Source organism: Rattus rattus, chromosome 15, assembly GCF_011064425.1.
Source record: "Rattus rattus isolate New Zealand chromosome 15, Rrattus_CSIRO_v1, whole genome shotgun sequence".
Classification (NCBI taxonomy): Eukaryota; Metazoa; Chordata; class Mammalia; order Rodentia; family Muridae; genus Rattus; species Rattus rattus.
The window spans coordinates 34040929-34060162 of NC_046168.1; the positions used below are offsets into that span (position 1 = coordinate 34040929).

The following is a 19234-nucleotide window of genomic DNA, read 5'->3' on the forward strand; positions in this document are numbered from 1 at the left end:
TGTAATTGTTCCTAAAACATTTAGAAATTAATTAAATATTGAGTTCTTTTCTTTTTTTTTTTTTTTTTTTTTTTTTTGGAGCTGGGGATATATTCAATTTCTTATTGGGAGGTTAGTTTTGTTTTTTCAAAACAGGGTTTCTCTGTATAGTCCTTGCTGTTCTGCAACTCACTCAGTAGACCTGGATGGCCTTAAACTCAGAAATCCAACAGTCTCTGCCTTCTGTGTGCTGAGAATTAGAGGTGTGAATCATCATGGATGCCTCATTCATGTATTTTAAACTGGAAACTAGGCATTTTTTATACTTTATACCTGCTTCACTTCCAGAAGATGTTATAGAAGATTTTAAAGATGTTTAGCTTTCAGTATGAAATAACCTTTGTGTGCTTTATTTAGCTTGAAGAAGCAAACAATGCGCTAACCAAAGATATTGAACTACTAAGAAAAGAAAATGAAGAGCTAAATGAAAGAATGAGAACAGCAGAAGAAGGTACGTAGTTTCCTTAACAAATGACGGTGTGGGCTAGGCTAGGTAGAAAGTTCAGTAATGATCCCAGTACCCACACGCTGGCTTCCATCTGGGGATTGGACCTCATCTGTAGTCCAGCTCCAACTCAGCAGCTTCCTTATGGTTTCTGAAAGAACCCGGTATATGCATGTTATCTGTCTCCAGACAAAACATTCATATACATAAAATAAAAACATTTTTAAAGAAGTTTGAGAGCTCATCCTTTAAGAGAGCTTGTTGCTCTTCTAGAAGCCTCAAGGTTGGTTCCTAGCACCCACATAGGACAGCTTAACACCCCCTGTAACTCCAGCTCCAGGGAGTGTGATGCCCTCTTCTGGCCTCTGAGTGTCTCCAAATGCTCCATGCTCTAGAGTGGGCTGTTCATGATAATGCAGAGTTCCAGGTTAACCTGGTTACACTGTCAAAAAAGAAAGAAAATGTAATCATAATTCTAAGATGAATCTGTAGTTATGTTTTACTTTTTTCTGTTTTTGTTTATAAAGAATTATTTATTTTATGTATATGAGTACATTGCCGCTGTCTTCAGACACACCAGAAGAAGATATCAGATCCCATTACAGATGGTTGTGAGCCACCAAGTGGTTGCTGGGAATTGAACTGAGGACCTCTGGAAGAGCAGTCAGTGCTCTTAACCACTGAGTCATCTCTCCAGCCCCCTTATTTTGGGCTTTTAAATGCTTGTTTTCATATATTGACTAACTTATGTACCCTTAAGAATTATATTAATAAGCAGTCCCAGTACTTGGGAGGTAGAGGCAAGAGAATTGGGAGTTCAAGGGCAACCTGGGTTACATGTAATTGAAAAGAAACAAAATCAACCAGTTATCATAATGAAATTACTGAAGAGTACTATGTATTACTGTGTAGTGTATGGTAATTTTAATAATTGAGAACTTCGTTAATTTGGAATGCAGGTAAAAGTATTTAATGTTGCACAATAACAGCTTATACAATTTATTGGCAGAATATAAATTGAAGAAGGAGGAAGAAATAAGTAATCTTAAGGCTGCCTTTGAAAAGAATATCAGTACCGAACGGACCCTTAAAACACAGGTACATTTGCCATCAGCTCTTCCCAATGGTTTGCATTTGAGTATCATAAAAACCAGAAACCTAATAATTGTTCTTTATGTGTGTTTTTACTAAATGAAAGGCATAGGGTTTAGCTTTTCATTAAAACAAATAGTGTATCCCTGTTAGATATAGAAGACGTACATGAGATGCATTATTGATCACAGTGTATATCAGAACGTGATCACTAGTCTATGGCAAGTGTATAATGACACAGGTCAGTACTAAGGCAGTTGCTTAGTATACATGAGGACCTGAGTTTCATCCCCAGCACTGTAAGAGAAAGTGTGATGTGGATTGAAAACCTATTTTTAACTGTAGGAAACAATGAAGTGAAGATGTATTAGATCAAAAGCCAGAGAGGTAGCTTGGGAATAAGAAAGAAACTCCAGGGTGGTAGCTTACCAATTTTGTTTTGCATTTGAACATGCATCTAGGTCAGTTTTTGTTTGTTTGATTTTGTCATTAAAACTTGATGTCATAACATGAAACCCTATCTCAAAAGAAAGGTGGGGGACAGGGAAGGCAAAAAGTGGTGTGTCTTACTAAGTCGCCTAGTAGGTCAGAAACTGAGTGCTACAGTTGTTAGTTTGTTTTAAAAAGACAGTAATTGTTTTCTTCTGCTTTTAATATAATTTTTAAATAATTGAGGACAGTCAGTAATTTTATTTTTAAGTAAGTACATGTTAGGTTTATTATTCAATAATCTAAATATGTATTAAAATTACTTAGAGGTGGGCACCTCATCTTAAGGGGAACTTTACAATTAACCTTTCTTTCTTACTGATCCTTTATGTTGTAGCTAAAAATAATCTTTTATAAATGCACTTGAATCCCTCAAGTATAGATTTAATCTTTAGTATAAAACAGAGACTATGAAAGAAAAGATGCATTTATTACATAAAAGTTCATGCGTCTATGGAGGACCTATCAACAAAAGTTTAAATGAGACAAACTGAGGAGAATACTTGCCAACAAAGAATACTAGTACAATAAGAAAAATATTGTCTAGCAAACATTTGAAAAATACTTAACCTTAATAATAAATCAGGAAACGGATATTAAACAAGACCTGAAGAGACAGTTCTACACTTAAAAGCTCTTGTAGAGGACCTGGATTCAGTTCACAGCACATAACACTGAGCAACTTACTACCATCTGTAACTTCAGTGCAGGAGACCTGACACCTGAGGTTTCTGCTTGCACCCACATTCATACTCAAATATAGACAAGCATATACAAAAGAAGACTGCTCTTCTAATTAAAACAATAAGGAGGCATATTTTTAATGGCCATTATTTAGAGATTTAAATTAGACATATTTAGGTTGGTCTATTTATTCTATTTTTCTACATGAAAAACCTAAGAAGCTTAAATATACATCCAGAAAATTGAAAGAAATGCAAAAGGCTTTAGTAGAGGTTGTCTTTGAGGAGTGTGGTGCCACACTGACTTTTCTTTCTTCATAATGTTTCTGAATTCATTTTTAACGTATGTGTTAGATTTTTATTGCAAACTCTAAATATGCATTAAAAATTATTCCAGGGAACCTAATCAGTGTAGATGAGGTCTAATTTAGGACTTTTTCTCTCTTAATGGGGTAGGATCTACCATTTTCATGTTTTATATTCCTACAGAAAAAGCCATGAATTATGGCCTCCATGTGTACTATGTATACATATGGTAGACACATTCAAGTAAACAAACACTTGTACACCTACAATAAAAATAAAACATAATAATAATGTAGAGAGCAATTGAGGAAGACACCAAATATCAACCTTTGGCCTCTGTCCACATGTATATACACATGAACATACACACAGTACACATAAGCATGGCAAAAGAAAAGGGGTATCTATATGACCTAATCAGATGGTTGGTCCTCTTGCCTTCCTACTTGCCCAAAGGAAAGAGACCTCTCTGTCTGTTTTTTACCTGTGCTTACAATGCTATCTCTACTGTTCATATGCTTTTCTTGGTTCTCCATCTCCTAATCCTCTAAGAAACATATGGAACAGAGTGCAGTGGCATACTCCTTTAATCACAGTGTTCATGAGACAAAGGCAAGTGGATATGAGTTTAGACCAATATGATCTGTGTAATAAGGCCCAGGCCAACTACCTACATATTCAAGTGATGGGGGTGGTGTTGGGGGAGAGAGAGGAAAGAGAGGAAACATGTGGCACATTCTAGTGAGCTTTTCTTAATTTCTCAAGGGGTCTTCATAGGGGCTGCTGTCTCCATAGCACCAGTGCATGTATCTCACGTTCTGGATAGCTTATGTGTCTGCCTCCTTTACCAACTAGAGTATTTGGAGCATAGTTATATTATGTGTGCAGTAATATAATGTGGTATTATTGAATAATGAACTTTTTTTTACAAGCCTTTCTTACATAAATAAGACATAGGTTTTAGTTATCTTAATCACTGTTCATATCCTAGCCTTGATGAGTTTGTTTTGTAGAAACATAAATTTGCACACAGAAAGGAAGAAAAAATCCTGTATAACTTTGAAAACCAATACCTTTTAATAAACAGTAAAATTGAATAACTGCAGTATATTGATTCTCACAAATACTATTTTAATTCTTGAACAGGCTGTTAACAAGTTGGCAGAAATAATGAATCGCAAAGATTTTAAAATTGATAGGAAGAAAGCTAATACTCAAGATTTGAGAAAAAAAGAAAAGGAAAATAGAAAGCTACAACTGGAACTTAACCAAGAAAGAGAAAAATTTAACCAAATGGTGGTGAAACACCAGAAGGAGCTGAACGACATGCAAGCGGTAAGGTCTGTGTATGTGCACCAGCACGGAGTCCATCTCCTCCGTTGTGTTAGTCTCTACTTGGTACCTGCCATGCTTAAAGTAGACTGACTTTGTTATGTATTCTAATCAATAGCGTCTAATCATATGCTCTAATACTAACATTTCTCTTTAAAGAATTTAAAGATTGTTTTTTCTCTCAGTTGCAGCATCTACTTTTCTGAAGTCAAAATACCAATCAATAAGTTATACTTGTCACTTAATAAAACACATGACAGTAGCATAAACTTGTTTTGACTCATTCACATCCAGGCTTTGATTCTGTCATTTATGATTTTATTTTCAATTTTCTGTGCTTTTAGAATTAATTCATTTGGAGCCAGAAAATAGCTTACTGATGTTTTAAGTTATTTATTATACCTCATAATTTATAAAATAAAAAGAAAATTTTCTTAAAGTAAGGTTATAGGCTGGAGAGATGTCTCTAAGTATTTGTTGTGCTCTTGCAGATAACCTGGGTTTGATTCCTAGAACCCATATGGCAGCTCACAATCATCTGTGACTCCAGTTCCAGGGGATCCAACAGGCACACATGCTATATATATACGCTTGTGCAGGCAAAACATTCATACACATAAAGTAAATCTTAAAAAAAAAATTGAGTAAGAGGAAAAGGAATTTGTTTACCTTTAGCACTGAACTGAGAAAGAACCTAGTTTCTACAAAACATCATCATCTGTGGCAGTTGCAAGGCACAGTAGCAACTCCTGATCTGGCTACTTAGAGCAGCAGGAAGGCTGCTTGAGTGAAGACGTTCTGCACCAGTCTAGTCAACCAACCCCATTTCCCCAAGAAGGCCCAACCATAGCAATAAGCATCCACAATGTACAACATGTCCACACTCTGAGTTTTCAACTACTCGTTTACATTTCAGTTACGAATGTCGAAATTATTTGAGTCTGGTTATTTTTATTATCTTTTTTTCCCAAAAAATAGCAATTGGTAGAAGAATGTACACATAGAAATGAACTTCAAATGCAGTTGGCTAGCAAAGAGAGTGATATTGAGCAGTTGCGTGCAAAACTTTTGGACCTTTCGGATTCAACTAGTGTTGCTAGTTTTCCCAGTGCTGATGAGACTGACGGAAACCTTCCAGGTAAGAATTATGTTCTGTCACTCAGGTTTGCTCAAATAAACAGGTTATTCAAATGTACTAAGGCTGTTTGTAAGGAAACCCCTGAAGATGTTGAAAGAAAATATGTTGTTTTGTTTTGTTTGCCAACATGGGGTTTCTCTGTGTAGCTCTGGCTGTTATGGATCTCACTCTGTAGACCAGGCTGTCCTCATAGAACTCTCTGCCTCTCCCTTATCCTCAACCTCCATCCTGAGATTAAAAGTGTATACCTCTTTGCTCTGCTTTAATGTGTTTTTATGAGTACTCAGTGCTTAATGCTTATGTATTTGAGGAGACAGAGAGAGAGAGAGAGAGAGAGAGAGAGAGAGAGAGAGAGAGAATGAGAGGATGAGAGAGAGAGAGAGAGAAAATGAGAGAATGAGAGAGAGAGAGAAAATGAGAGAATGAGAGAGAGAGAGAGAAAATGAGAGAATGAGAGAGAGAGAGAAAATGAGAGAATGAGAGAGAGAGGGAGAGAGAAAGAGAGAGACCAGAACTTTAGCAGCTGTAAGTAGAAGCCTATCTATTATATTAGTGAGAACCCTTCTGTAGATTTTGTCAAATTTGTAGATTATTGGAAAAATAGAGAAAAGGTAATACAGTTAGAGAACAGGGAAGGAGGGACAACAAAAAAATGAGAAATAAATTCCTAATGTTTCGTCTTTTTCCTCTTTCCCTAATTAAAGTAAATAAAATATAATAAATGAATAAATATATATTCTTGGCTTAATTGGAGTTCACACAAACACAAATTATATGATTCTAAAAAGTTTGAAAAATGCATTTACAAATACTATGCATACATTCTATGCCAACATTCTGGTTCAGTATTTCTGAAGTATTTGTTTTATTTATTTTTTTAACCAAAATAATGGAAAATATATTTTAGTATATTTATTTCATGAGTAAAAAATATTTTATTAAGCCAGACAAGTAATACATTTCACCAGAATATACTATAATTTCTATTTTTCATAAAGTTGATAGACTGCTTTAGAAATTTTTTGTTGCTGTTCAGGAAAGTGGTACTTAAGGGACCATGTCCTTAGTATCATGTGATCTCTGCCCTCATTCTTTACTACCGTTACAGTTGCCTACCCCAAATCAAGTTTCTGTGAGGGTAGATGGAAGGAAACAGTACTTTCTGTTCTTAAAGTCAGGGATTCCTTCTGTCTTACAGTGTTTGCCTCTCTTACACAGCTTCTGCCTCTGAAAACTTTCAGCTTTTCCTCCTAGGAAGATGGCTGTGGGTTAATAAGAGCCTCTGCTTTGGCCGTTTAGATATCTAAGGTCAGACAGGAAGCCCACTGTCTCCTAGACTCCGTAGCAGTAGGTACTTAGGTGTGGTGCACAGGTAACTTGCAGGCGAAATACTCATAGACTGTACATAAATAAAGGAAATATTTTTGGTAGCTCTCTGAGAGAAGTCAGGGAAGTTTACTTTTGGGTATTCTTCATCATCCCTGTAATTTCAGTATTGGAACTTCAGAAAACAATAAAACAAGCTAAATCCTGACTTTCCTATTGAATGTAGAAATTTTAAAGGGTAATCTTTAGCAAAATCACTTTTCCCCTCCAGGCTTGAAAATAACTCAGTGGATTAGAGCACTTGCTGCTTGGCAGAGGACTTGGATCTGGTTCCCAGCATTTTAATTGTAAACTACTTTATCCTCTTTGCATTACATATTTTGCTCCTCCATTGAACATTCATGTTAAATTTTTCACGTGCTATATGCTTAAAAATAGTTTTTTGACAAATAAAAAATACGGTTTTATAGTAATACGTAGGAGAAATTCTCTAAAGTATTTTAATATTCATCCTTAATATAGATGGTGTTTCATTCAGTTGTCTATAATAGTTCCTAAAGATGATTAAAATTTTATTTTTATGTCAGCTTAGTAGTTGGGGGCTGGAGAGATGGCTCAGGAGTTAAAAGCACTGGTTGTTTTCCTGAGGTCCTGATTTCTATTCCCAGCAGTCACATGGTGGCTCACAATTGTCTATAACTGAATCCTATGGAATCAGATGACCTCTTCTGGTGTGTAGATATACTTGCAGACAAAAACATACATACATACATACATACATACATACATACATACATACATACATACATTTTTTTTAAAGATCAGTAAATGAATTTACATATTACAAAAGGAAAACCTTGAATGGATAGTGATTTACAAGTTAAAATAATGACATTTCTGTAAATACAGGCTACTTTTAGTTGAATGATTTGGCATTCCAATTGGTTGTATAAATGAGTGATGTGACATTATTTCTCGGAATTATCATTTAATACAGAAATTCTAAAATATCTTAGATGTCTAGTTTTCAGCCTCTATAGTGCTTTTCATGGATATTTTGTCATCAGTTAGATCCAAGTTTCTCCTAAATTTTCCAAATCTGAAAATTCTAGAAAAGTATGTTATTTCTCTAATCACTGAAGTTCTAAAAGAAATTCTTTGTTTACTTGTTCTGTTATGATTTCTTCCTGTCCCTAGTTCTGCCAGCTGGTCATCTGGCAGACTGAATATGGAGATTACCATAGAGTTACAGTTTGTCTGATGCCCAAATGACAAAATAACTTCTGTGTGATAATGGCCTCTTCTCAGGCTGGAGAGCCAGTTCAGCGGTTAAGAGCACTGGCTGCTCTTCCAAAGACCCTGGGTTCAGTCCCAGCATCCTAATGGCAGCTCACATTTACCTGTAACTTTAATTCCAGGGGATCCAACACCCTTACACAGACATACATGCAGGTAAAACACTGATGCACATACAATAAGAATAAACTAGTCATTAAAAAAAAGGGCTTCTTTCTCAGTCTTTCTCTTACCTTCTTTTGGAATTGTTGATTGTTATCTGAGGAGCATGTAGGGTATAAAGCATTAGGAAAGCACTTGCTGTCAATCCTCATTGTCTCTTATTATCTGTTTCATTTTCTTTTTCATTCCCTTGGATCTTATGCTCTGTAACTTAAGCTGCAGAGTAGGGATCACTGAGTGAGTTTCTAATGTTCCAGGGTTTCTGACCTTACATACTCCGTGAGTTGGAAGCCATGCTTCTGTGTATTTGAGCATTAATTGATGGCGTTTGCTTTGTATGTCACTTTTGAATATAACTAAAACATTACATAGTGGTTCTCTACCTCTATTAAATTGTATATAATATATTAAAATAAACTTTGGTAGTCTTCAAAATGACTGATATTTAAATTGCCTCTGCTAACTATTAATTGAGTTCAGTCTGTCATTTGGGTAAAAGAGTCAGTTATTGGTGTTGCAATACTACAGACATGTTTGGTTTTTTAAGTTAAAATTACTTTATAAATACATTCTATAAAAGCAAGGGTGCTTTTATAGTTCTGTGGCAAATTGTTATATAGGAGAGGAAATAGAGAAGCCAGCGTCATGATCGTTATATTGTGAGCCTAGCCTCTAAGCTGAGCCATCTCTCTCTCTCTGTGTGTGTGTGTGTGTGTGTGTGTGTGTGTGTGTGTGTGTGTGTGTGTGTGTGTGTATGTGTGTGTATGTGTGTTTGTGGAGAGAGAGTGTTTAAATCTGTAATCACTGATTTTAATTCAGTTCTGAAGTCAAATGACTTGAGAACTAGACAAAATAAGTAGAAGCAGTTAAGAGAAGGCCAGGTAGAAATACAGAAAACTTTAACTTACCACAGTTTCATTTAAAGAACTACAGTTTTCAGGGGAACAACTAACACAAACAAAAGCTTGGAGACATTAACTGACAGAAGTAGCAACAAGAGGAATATTTCGTTTAGTAACAATACTGTGAGACTCATTTGAGAATAGACTACCATTGCATTTTAGCAACATAAACTCAGAATTTAAGATGGGGGGGTGATCCCTAGAGCTTTACAAATACAGATAGAGAAGGCACCTTTCCTAAGCCTTGGTGCAGTGATGGGTGAAAGTGAGCTATATGCAAGAATATGATATCCTGGGGAGAGATGGCTTAGCAGTTAAGAGCACTGACTCTTCTTACAAAGGTCCTTTAATTCAATTTCCAGCACCCACATGGTGGCTCAAAACCATCTGTAATGGGATCTGATTTTCTCTTCTGGTGTCTGTGAAGGTAGACTACTCATATATAAATAAATAATTTTTTAAAATATTATATCCTATAATCCAAGACTGTACAAATTTTAAATATGATGTATCACTTTCAAAGCATTTTGACAGTCAAATATTTAGTAATGACACCTGTTATTATTCCTGTAAGACTAAGCTTTCAGCTTTTATGTAAAGGGAATTTTTTTATGTTTGTGAGTACAGTGTTGCTCTCTTCAGACATACCACAAAAGGGCTTGGATCCCATTACAGTTGGTTGTAAGACACTATGTTGTTGCTGGGAATTGAACTCAGGACCTCTGGAAGAGCAGTCTGTGCTCTTAACCTCTGAGCCATCTCTCTAGCCCTGCCTTCCTATTACTTGTATGTGTTTAATATGAGATTAATATAGAAAGAGCTTGAGTTACCTTCATCCTAAGATAACCATCTCTAAAAGAAGCATCTTTATTTCTCAGACACTTCTAGTAAACTTTAGATATATTTAACCAGATTTTGTATTATACACCTGTGATCGCAACACCTAGGCGATAATGAAGGCTCACTTGGGCTACATGGTAAGTTTAAGTAAGCCACTTAGTGAGGCTGTGTCAAGAAGTTAGAAGCTGGTGATGTAAGTCTAGTAGAGAGAGCACTGGCTGAGCATGCCCAGTGCCCTGAGGTTGATGCATAGCACCACAAAAGGCATAAACAGTAATAGTAGTAACAGTTGCTATAAAAAGCTTTACTTAAAAATAGTCAGCAACTTATGGTATAGATACTAGCAGCTAATCTACTTATTTCTGGTTTTGTTTCTGTTTATTGAGTTAAATAAGCATAAAAGATAGCATACTTCATTCATAAGTTTGAGAAGGTTTGAAATTAGACTTATATATAGAATTAAGTACCTCCCAACCAAATTTGGACAATTTTACTGAAGTTGTGTGTTTTACTCATTTATTAGGATATCTTACTGAGAAAACAAATGAAATGCTTGTCTCTTATTCTTTGTATCTAGTTGGTTCTGCCTACATTCCTTATTTATTTATCTTCTACTCTTCTGTGAGTAATAGGACACCTCTGTATTTTTGCCTGCTTTTATGTAAATTAATCATGGCTCTGAATTGTTCAACATGCTGCATATTTTTTTTTTTTTTTTTTTTTTTTTGCTGAGCATTAAAGTATTATCTGTTATATCCCATTTAAGCTGTCATTCATTCCAGTCTTGCCTGGCTCTTACAAACATTATTATTTCATGTTTTCAGTTGAGTACTATATGTTAATTTTATGGGGAAAGTGGCTTTGAATTTTTTTCCTGCAGTCTTTATTTGGCCATTAAGGCTAACTTGTGTGATTGAGGCATGAAAGAGCAATGACAGCCTTTGCTTACCTGTTCTCTGTTGCCTGTTGCTGTTCTCTGTTGCCCGTTGCTGCATGCTGTCAGACCAAAGTCGTAGTTTTTCCTTTGGTTTTAAAATCTAAGGTTGACCACGATACCTTTTTTTTTTTTCTCTCCTAGAGTCAAGAATTGAAGGTTGGCTTTCTGTACCAAATAGAGGTAATATCAAAAGATATGGCTGGAAGAAACAGGTACCATATATCTAATTTCTTCTCATTTATAATTTTGTTAAATGTTTTACTATAAAGTGTAAATCTTAACTGCTCTATTACTAAAATTGACTTTAAATTAATACAGTATAGTGGAAACACAAATAGAAGATATCATGTTAGTCAATTTAAATCAAGTCAGTGTTGCTCTTTTCATTCTTCTTCTCTTGTTATCATTTCAGTATGTTGTGGTGAGCAGCAAAAAAATGTTGTTCTATAATGATGAGCAAGATAAGGAACAATCCAGTCCATCTATGGTGTTGGACATAGAGTAAGTTGCCTGTGGTTGAAATTTTTTTCATTGTTTGACTTTTTGCTTACGAGTTATTTTCAGAACTGCTTGTTTTGTGTTGGTTGGAAGAGGGTGAGCATCTAATCCCAGCAAGTGTTGGGGACAAGTAGGAGAGTCTCCAGAAGTGACAAAGGCAGCCTGTCTCAAAGAAGATGAAAAAATGAGAACCGACACTCAAAAGTTTTCCTCTGACTTCCATATATACACCATGGCACGTTTGCTACCACACTGACACAAATAAGCACACATGTACAATTTAAATAAAGTCTAGCCTTAGCAAAATGTGAGAAGGAAAAGTATGTATACAAGATTTATGTACCTTGAAAAGCAAATTTCTCTTAATTGTTTGAGTTCCGTGAGCATCTCAGAAAGTAAAGTTGGGGGCAGTAGAGGTGTCTGGGAGGTGAGGAGTACTTGATTCTCCTTGATTCCCCATGCAGAGGGCGCAGGTTTCCTTGTCAATGGCCACATGGCAGCCCACAACCTTAGCTGCAGTTCTAGGGGCTTGAACAGCATCACCTGGCGTCCAGAGTACCAGGCACACACATGGTTCACATATATACGTGCAAGCAAGACACTTATCACAGGAAATCCTTTTTTTATTTTAATTTTACTTTATATTTATTGTTGTTTTGCCTGCATATATGTCTGTGTGAGGGGGAGAGTGTTGGATCCTCTGAAACTGGAGTTATAGACAAGTATGAGCTACCATATGGGTGCTGAGAATTAAACCCAGGTCCTCTAGAAGAGCAGCCAGTCCTCTTAAATGCTGAGTCATCTCTCCAACCCCTAATTTTGTTTCAAGTTTTAGAGATTATTCATCAGTGTAAGAAACAAAAAAAAAAAAATCAACATGATTTCATGCATTCAGAGACTTATTTCCTGCTTAAGTGGAAAACTGTGTGGATGGCTTCTGCAAGGTCTTCATTGTAAGCAGCTTTGCAGTGAGCTTCATAGTTGAGAAGTCTAAGCCTTCTTCCTTCAGTTTGCTGTAGTCCACATTCACAGAGTAGAACTCATATTGTTCATTGGGACCCAGTTTGTTCCAAGGCTCTGGGTTATTCTTCCTGTCCCAGCTGACATCTGGATTGAACAGTACCAAGCACATCACATACAGTGCTGCTCCTGTACCCCTGCTCCAGTAGTTACGGAGAGGAGTCAAGCTGGGATGCTTCCTGGCTTGCCCGAGCGAGGATCTAGTGGAGCATGTTTGCGGCACAGGCCTACCTACACGGAGAGGGGAGAAGATTAGGACACACTAAGCGGCTTCTCACCCCCAATTTTTTTAAGTGTAACATTATTTGGTCATCATAATGACACCATCAGTGGTTTATTTTAATTAATGTAAACAAGTAGCTGTTCTTTTTAAATAATATAGAGTGGGTTTTTCTATGTGTATTTATTTACATTCCATTTGTCTATATTATCATAGAGGTGATATATAGTATATGTAAAGAAACTAGGTTCTATGTTTAAGAACCTTAGAAACAACTAGTTCAAAATTTTTTAAGTGCACAATATAAATTCAAAATGAGGTTTGGTAAGTGCTATTCAAGAGTTATATAAAGTTTAATAAAGGACCATCAAAATGGCTCAGTGGGTAACGTTGCTTGCTGCCATGCCTGGTAACCTAAGTTTGATCCCTGGACTCCACAAGATGGAAGAAGGGAATGAATTTCAGAAAGTTGTTCTCTAGCATCCACACATACACCATGGCATGTGTACTCACATACAAAGTGTAACATGTTTACATGTTCAATAAATGTTTTTGGAGCTAGTACTGGTTAGAATATAAGCAAAATTGAAAAAGCTCAGGTAGTATTTCATACTGCTTTAAGTATTATGGTGCTGGAGAGATGGCTCAGTGGTTAAGAGCACTGGCTGCTCTTCCAGAGATCCTGAGTTCAATTCCCAGCAACCACATGGTGGCTCACAACCATCTGTAATGGGATCTGATGCCCTCTTCTATGTGTTTGAATATAGCTACACAGTACTCATAAATAAAATAATCTTATAAAAAAAAGTATTAGTTTTGAATGATAAGTTTGAATGGAATAGTAAAAGTAAAAGCGAGTCTAGTTTTATAAAACGAATAGCCAAGTCGTTTTTCAAATGGATTTGCAATCTTGCATTTCTGTCAGCAATATGTGAGTGATCTAGCTTCTCTATATTTTTGTCGATATCTGTTTTACTTTCAGAGTTTCATTTTTATTATTTTTAATTATGTGTATGTGAGGGTTATATATACATGGGTGTAGGGGCCTTTTAAGCCTCTTGAGTTGGAGTTAGAGGCAATTGTGAGTCACCAGACATGAGTGCTGGCAGCCAAACCAGTGAGCCATCACTCCAGCCCCTGTTGTTTCTTTTAAAATTCCTAAAGGTATATTATCATGACATGTTTTTACACACACACACACACACACACACACACACACACACACACACACACACACGATTATTGATGCTGAACATCTTTTTATTTGCTTCTTTGCCACTTATATTTTTTCTTTGATGAAATGTATGCCTTTGTTACCAATGAGATTATTATAATGGGTTTATATCATTTATTTCTATCTTAGTAAATTGTTCCATGTCCGACCTGTAACCCAAGGAGATGTATACAGAGCTGAAACTGAAGAAATTCCTAAAATATTCCAGGTACAAATGCTCTAATTCTAAAAGCTCTTTTACCTAAGCAATAAGTGATTTGTGAAATAGGTATCAGTGTTTTTATGCATTGTAGAATTTTTATTTACAGATTAATTTTTTTTCAATCTTCACCACTCCTGAATTTAGATACTGTATGCAAATGAAGGTGAATGTAGAAAAGATATAGAAGTGGAACCAGTTCAACAAGGTGAAAAAACTAATTTCCAGAGTCACAAAGGCCATGAATTCATTCCTACCCTCTACCACTTTCCTGCCAACTGCGAGGCCTGTGCCAAACCTTTGTGGCATGTTTTTAAGCCACCGCCTGCCCTAGAGTGTCGAAGATGCCATGTTAAGTGCCACAGGGACCATCTAGACAAGAAAGAGGACTTGATTTCCCCATGCAAAGGTAAGGTGCAAGGTGTGAGATGACTCAGTGGTGAGGTTTTCTCAGATGGGTACTAATGTATTCCTGAGGGACTGTGCAGCGGTCTTTTCTCAGAGCTAGTAGTTCAGCTTTTAGCAGTTGTGAAAGCAAATCATCCCATTTTCAAAAGGCAGGCCGCTGAAAACCTTGTCAGGTGAGAGAGGAACTTGGGGTAACTCCTCCTGCTCCCCTCGGAGTTTTCACAGTCTGTATTTCCCATGTACCTCCCCTGTGTGCCCCTCACAGTTAAAAAGCCAGAGGACATAGACATACACTGTCTGCTTTAAGTAAAAGATGTCCGTTCTATAGATACATTTGTTTGTTTTACTGTTGTATTTTTTATATTTCTAATTTTGTACTATTTTTCCTGTGTTTATGACTACTGATTTTGATCTTTTTGATTTTTAGAAAAAATTCACTCTTAGTCGAATTGATACACAAGATACTTTCCAAGTATAATTAAGTATAGTATCTTTAAAATTAAGAACTTGCTAGGTGTTGGTGGCACACACCTTTGATCCTAGCACTTAGAAGGCAGAGGCAGATGGATCTCTGTGAGTTTGAGGCTAACATGGTCTACAGAACAAGTTTCAGTACAGCCACGGCTACACAGAAAAATCCTGTCTCGGAAAAGCCAAATTTAAAAAAAAAAAAAAAATTATTAATGTAATTTGTTTTTTAAATATTGTATTATGGATTTAATTGTAAAAGTTTTATTGGTTTTTCTTGTCTTTTAATGTAGTAAGTTATGATGTAACATCAGCAAGAGATATGCTGCTGTTAGCATGTTCTCAGGATGAACAAAAGAAATGGGTAACTCATCTGGTAAAGAAGATTCCTAAGAACCCACCTTCTGGCTTTGTCCGTGCCTCTCCTCGAACGCTGTCGACAAGATCTACTGCAAATCAGTCTTTCCGGAAAGTAGTCAAAAATACATCTGGAAAAACTAGGTAAATGCTAAAATATTAAAGTGTTTAGTCATATAAAAATTGTTGGAACCTATCTATTAAAATTAGAAACCTCATCAGTCATGATGGCCACACCTTTATTCCCAGCCCTGGGGCGGGGGGGGGGGTGTGCAGGCAGGCATGTATGTCAATGAGTTTGAGACCAGCCTAGTCTACAGAGCAAGTTCTAGGAAAGTAAGAGCTAAATAGGAAGATTCTATCTCAACAAACAAATACTACTATTACTACTAATAATAATTAAAAGCCTTCAGTAGCACACATGCTAAAATCAGAAAACTATTTTCACCACACAAAGCATCGTTTATAGATAGGTCCTTAATGCATGCCTTTATATGTAAGCATAATTGATTGCTATTAGGAATTACTATGTAGGACATTTTCATACCCAGTTTCATTACAGGTTAGGATATATGTGACATATAGTTTATCACTTGTTATTTTAATCCACTAGAATTACATTTTTTGAATGTAAATGAGTCATTATAAAATGTTCCTCATCTTTTACACTGTTTTGGAATTGGGTTCTTTTAAAAATTAACATCATTTGTTAGTAATGATAAATAGTATATTAGAAATAAACCCAGTTAAATCCTTCTTTTTAAGTCTTTGGTGGGTGGGACTTTTTCTCAAAAATATTTTATATGCTACAACAGTTACAGGACCTGATTAAACCCTGTCCCCCTACCCCATTTGTTTTTTGTTTTTTTGTTGGGTTTTTTTTTTTTATTTTTTTGTTTGTTTTGTTGTTGTTTTTGTTTTTTGAGACAAAGGGTTTTTTGTGTAGCCCTGGCTGTCCTGAAACTCACTCTGTAGACCAGGCTGGCCTTAATCTCAGAGAGACCCGCCTCCCTCTGCCTCAGAGTGCTGGGATGAAAGGCTTGAAGCTATCTTTAATTCACTTACTTTCATCAGTCTGTTCTGTCTGTAATGAAATGAGGTATACCCTTTTCTTCTGTATTTTCAAACCTCTCTACTATCACAGCATTTACCTGAACCCTGTAGAATGCTATTTCAGCCACCTAGCTGTAGGATGTAAACTTAGGACTAAAACAATTTAAAGTCAGTGAATATAAGAAAATGTTTTAGGAATACAAAAGGAAATCATATTATAGTGCTTTTCCTTTCCTCTGCTTTCCCTAAACTTTGTGTCATTTCTTACTCTTCTGTGTGACTGTACACATGGCCTTTCCCTATGTTTTTAGGAGTAGGAGGGGTGGTATTGATGGGATTTGAACCTAGGGCCTCATGCGTGCCAGCCAGGTAGTCTACCATTTAGCCATACTCACACCACTCCTTCCAGCTATTGTTGTATCTTGTATTTTTGAACCAAGCATCTTTCTTAAATTACAATATTTTTTTTTCCTTCAACAGTTAACCATGTGACCTACTGCTGTGTTGGAATCATATGGGATGCTACCTGATCAACCAGGCTGTTTAACCATGTGGAACAGACAGGCTGTTTCTTTTGACACAAATACCACAGGCTTTTCAGGGTTAAGATTGCTGTTGTTCTGTCCTTGTTTTGGCACAAAAAGCACACTGAGGATTGTTTTTGTTTTCTTGCGGGTTTGCCTACAGGTAGTTTAGATTAATTATTACTATGCAATGCAAGTACAATTGGGGAAAGCTTTGCTAGGTTTTTTTTTTTTTTTTTAAGGTGCTGCCTTTTTGAATTTATAAGGAAATGCCTGTCAGTCATGATAGAACAGTTTTCCTCATATGAACAAGAGGAAAGAACTTTCACTTTCAGTGGAATGGCCATCACTATCAAGATCAGATCGTGGAAGAAGTAAAGAAAATATCTCAAAATGAGACAAGTTTTTCTGTTTTGTTTTTCAATAACTAAGTTTTTTTGTGCTCTTGCAAGACTATACGAACTATTTTAAGAACACAGTGATGTCACTTGAAGCTCAGTGTCCTTACTGTAGAATTAAAAGCCTTACTGTCAATTGCCCACAGTGGGCTCTATGGAGAAATTAAATATCTTACATTATGCTTTACAAAATATTGTATATGTTTCAGCAAGTTTGTAGATTGGGAACTGGGAGAAGATGAAAGAATTACATTTAATCTATGCATTTTTGCCAAGCCATATCAAGATATTTTACTACTAAAGACATAAAGAACTAACTGTACAAGAGAACCATGTTTAAAAGCCTTTTGTGGGGTACATCATTTCTGTAATTATATAATGTATTTCTTTGTGGTTTTAAGTGAAAAGACATTAAGTTAACAAACATATAAAAATGTATGCACTGTTTGAAATGTAAATTATTCTTAGAACACTTTCAGTGGGAGTTGCATTACCCTATTAGTGCCTTAATTTGAGAGAATTTTTTTTACTGCCATAAGTACAGACTTTACAGAAAACAGATTTTACAAAAATTATGTTTTTTCATTGGTAATTGGTTTAATTTAAAATATAGAGGTTTGTCAGACTTACATAAATTGAGTACAACCTTTGTACCAAACTATCTGCTACAATAATGAAACTATCTGCAAAAACATACAGTTGCACCAATAGTAAAGAATTATGAAATATGTCCATGATGTTTTCCATTTAACATAGGAATTACCATATAAGTACTGTTCGACTCTCTGTTCAACTGTAACAGGAGTTGATTTGTATGGGTGGTGTGATTTATTGTTGTTTTTTTTTTTTTTAACCAAATACCTCCTCAGTAATTTATAATGGCTTTGCAGTAATGTGTATCAAATAAGCACTGGAAAACCGATCTTCTCTAGGGTGATATGCATGTTTCAAGTGGTATTGAAAGCCGCACTGATGGATATGTAATAATAAACATATCTGTTATTAATATGCTAATGGCTCTGTGCTCATTTAATGAGAAATGAAATAATTTATGGATAGATACTTTTAATATTGACTTACTATGGTATTTTCTCATGGCTGGAATGAATAGATGGCATACTAAAAATTATTCAGTGATTGTATACAAATGTTTGCTAAATTTTGTAAATAGATTAAAATTATTTTTTAAAGATAAAACTTGGTTTGGGCTTTAAAACAAGAGGTGTTATTCTTCAAGTAAAATGATGGCCAGTGTTCGTTGGAAACCATTCCCCATGAATCTATTGCAGTTCTGTACATCTTGTGAGCAGAGGCTGTGATAACTTATGTTTGACCATCACAAATACCATAACAGCCACCCACAGTCTTAGAAGGTAGAATGTTTTCCTTCAGAGGTCCCTATACTGCCAGGGTCTCCCTGCACGGTTAAAACCAAGCAGTTTGCTTAAGCCTATTACTAAAACATTCAGATCCCAGTGCTGAAGACAGGATCCATTGGTCCAGACACATTTGCCTTTCTTCCTAAAGGACCCAGTTCAAGTCCAGAACCCAGTGTCAGGCAGCTCACAACTTCTAACGCCAAGGGATCTGATGCCCTCTCCTGGTCCCTTTGGCAGCATACACATACATACACATTAAAAAGATGGGCTGGAGCGATGGCTCAGCGGTTAAGAGCACTGATTGTTCTTCCAGAGGACCTGAGTTCAAATCCCAGCAACCACATGGTGGCTCACAACCATCTGTAATGGGATCTGATGCCCTCTTCTGGTGTGTCTGAAGAGAGGGATAGTGTACTCATAAAATAAATAAATCTTTAAAAAAACAAAAAGCAGTGGTAGAGTGGGGTTGGGGCAAGGCCTGGGTTTCCC

The 19234-nt window shown here is 36.1% G+C and overlaps 1 protein-coding gene across 3 annotated transcripts in view; it reads left to right on the top strand.

Moving 5' to 3' along the window:
- Rock1 (Rho associated coiled-coil containing protein kinase 1) overlaps nt 1-18563 on the top strand; it is a 118048-nt gene extending 99485 nt beyond the window's left edge. For 2 of the 3 annotated variants that reach the window (XM_032885865.1, XM_032885866.1), the window contains exons 24-33: nt 397-490; nt 1494-1582; nt 4201-4389; nt 5365-5524; nt 11129-11199; nt 11400-11488; nt 14089-14167; nt 14306-14567; nt 15328-15535; nt 16925-18563. In XM_032885865.1, coding sequence (XP_032741756.1) covers nt 397-490; nt 1494-1582; nt 4201-4389; nt 5365-5524; nt 11129-11199; nt 11400-11488; nt 14089-14167; nt 14306-14567; nt 15328-15535; nt 16925-16928 — 1245 coding nt within the window. In that variant the 3' untranslated portion in view covers nt 16929-18563. Of the gene's footprint in view, nt 1-396; nt 491-1493; nt 1583-4200; nt 4390-5364; nt 5525-10627; nt 10672-11128; nt 11200-11399; nt 11489-14088; nt 14168-14305; nt 14568-15327; nt 15536-16924 lie in introns of those variants that run through there. The other variant, XM_032885867.1, reaches the window with a different exon arrangement.
- Nucleotides 18564-19234: the final 671 nt, after the last annotated feature.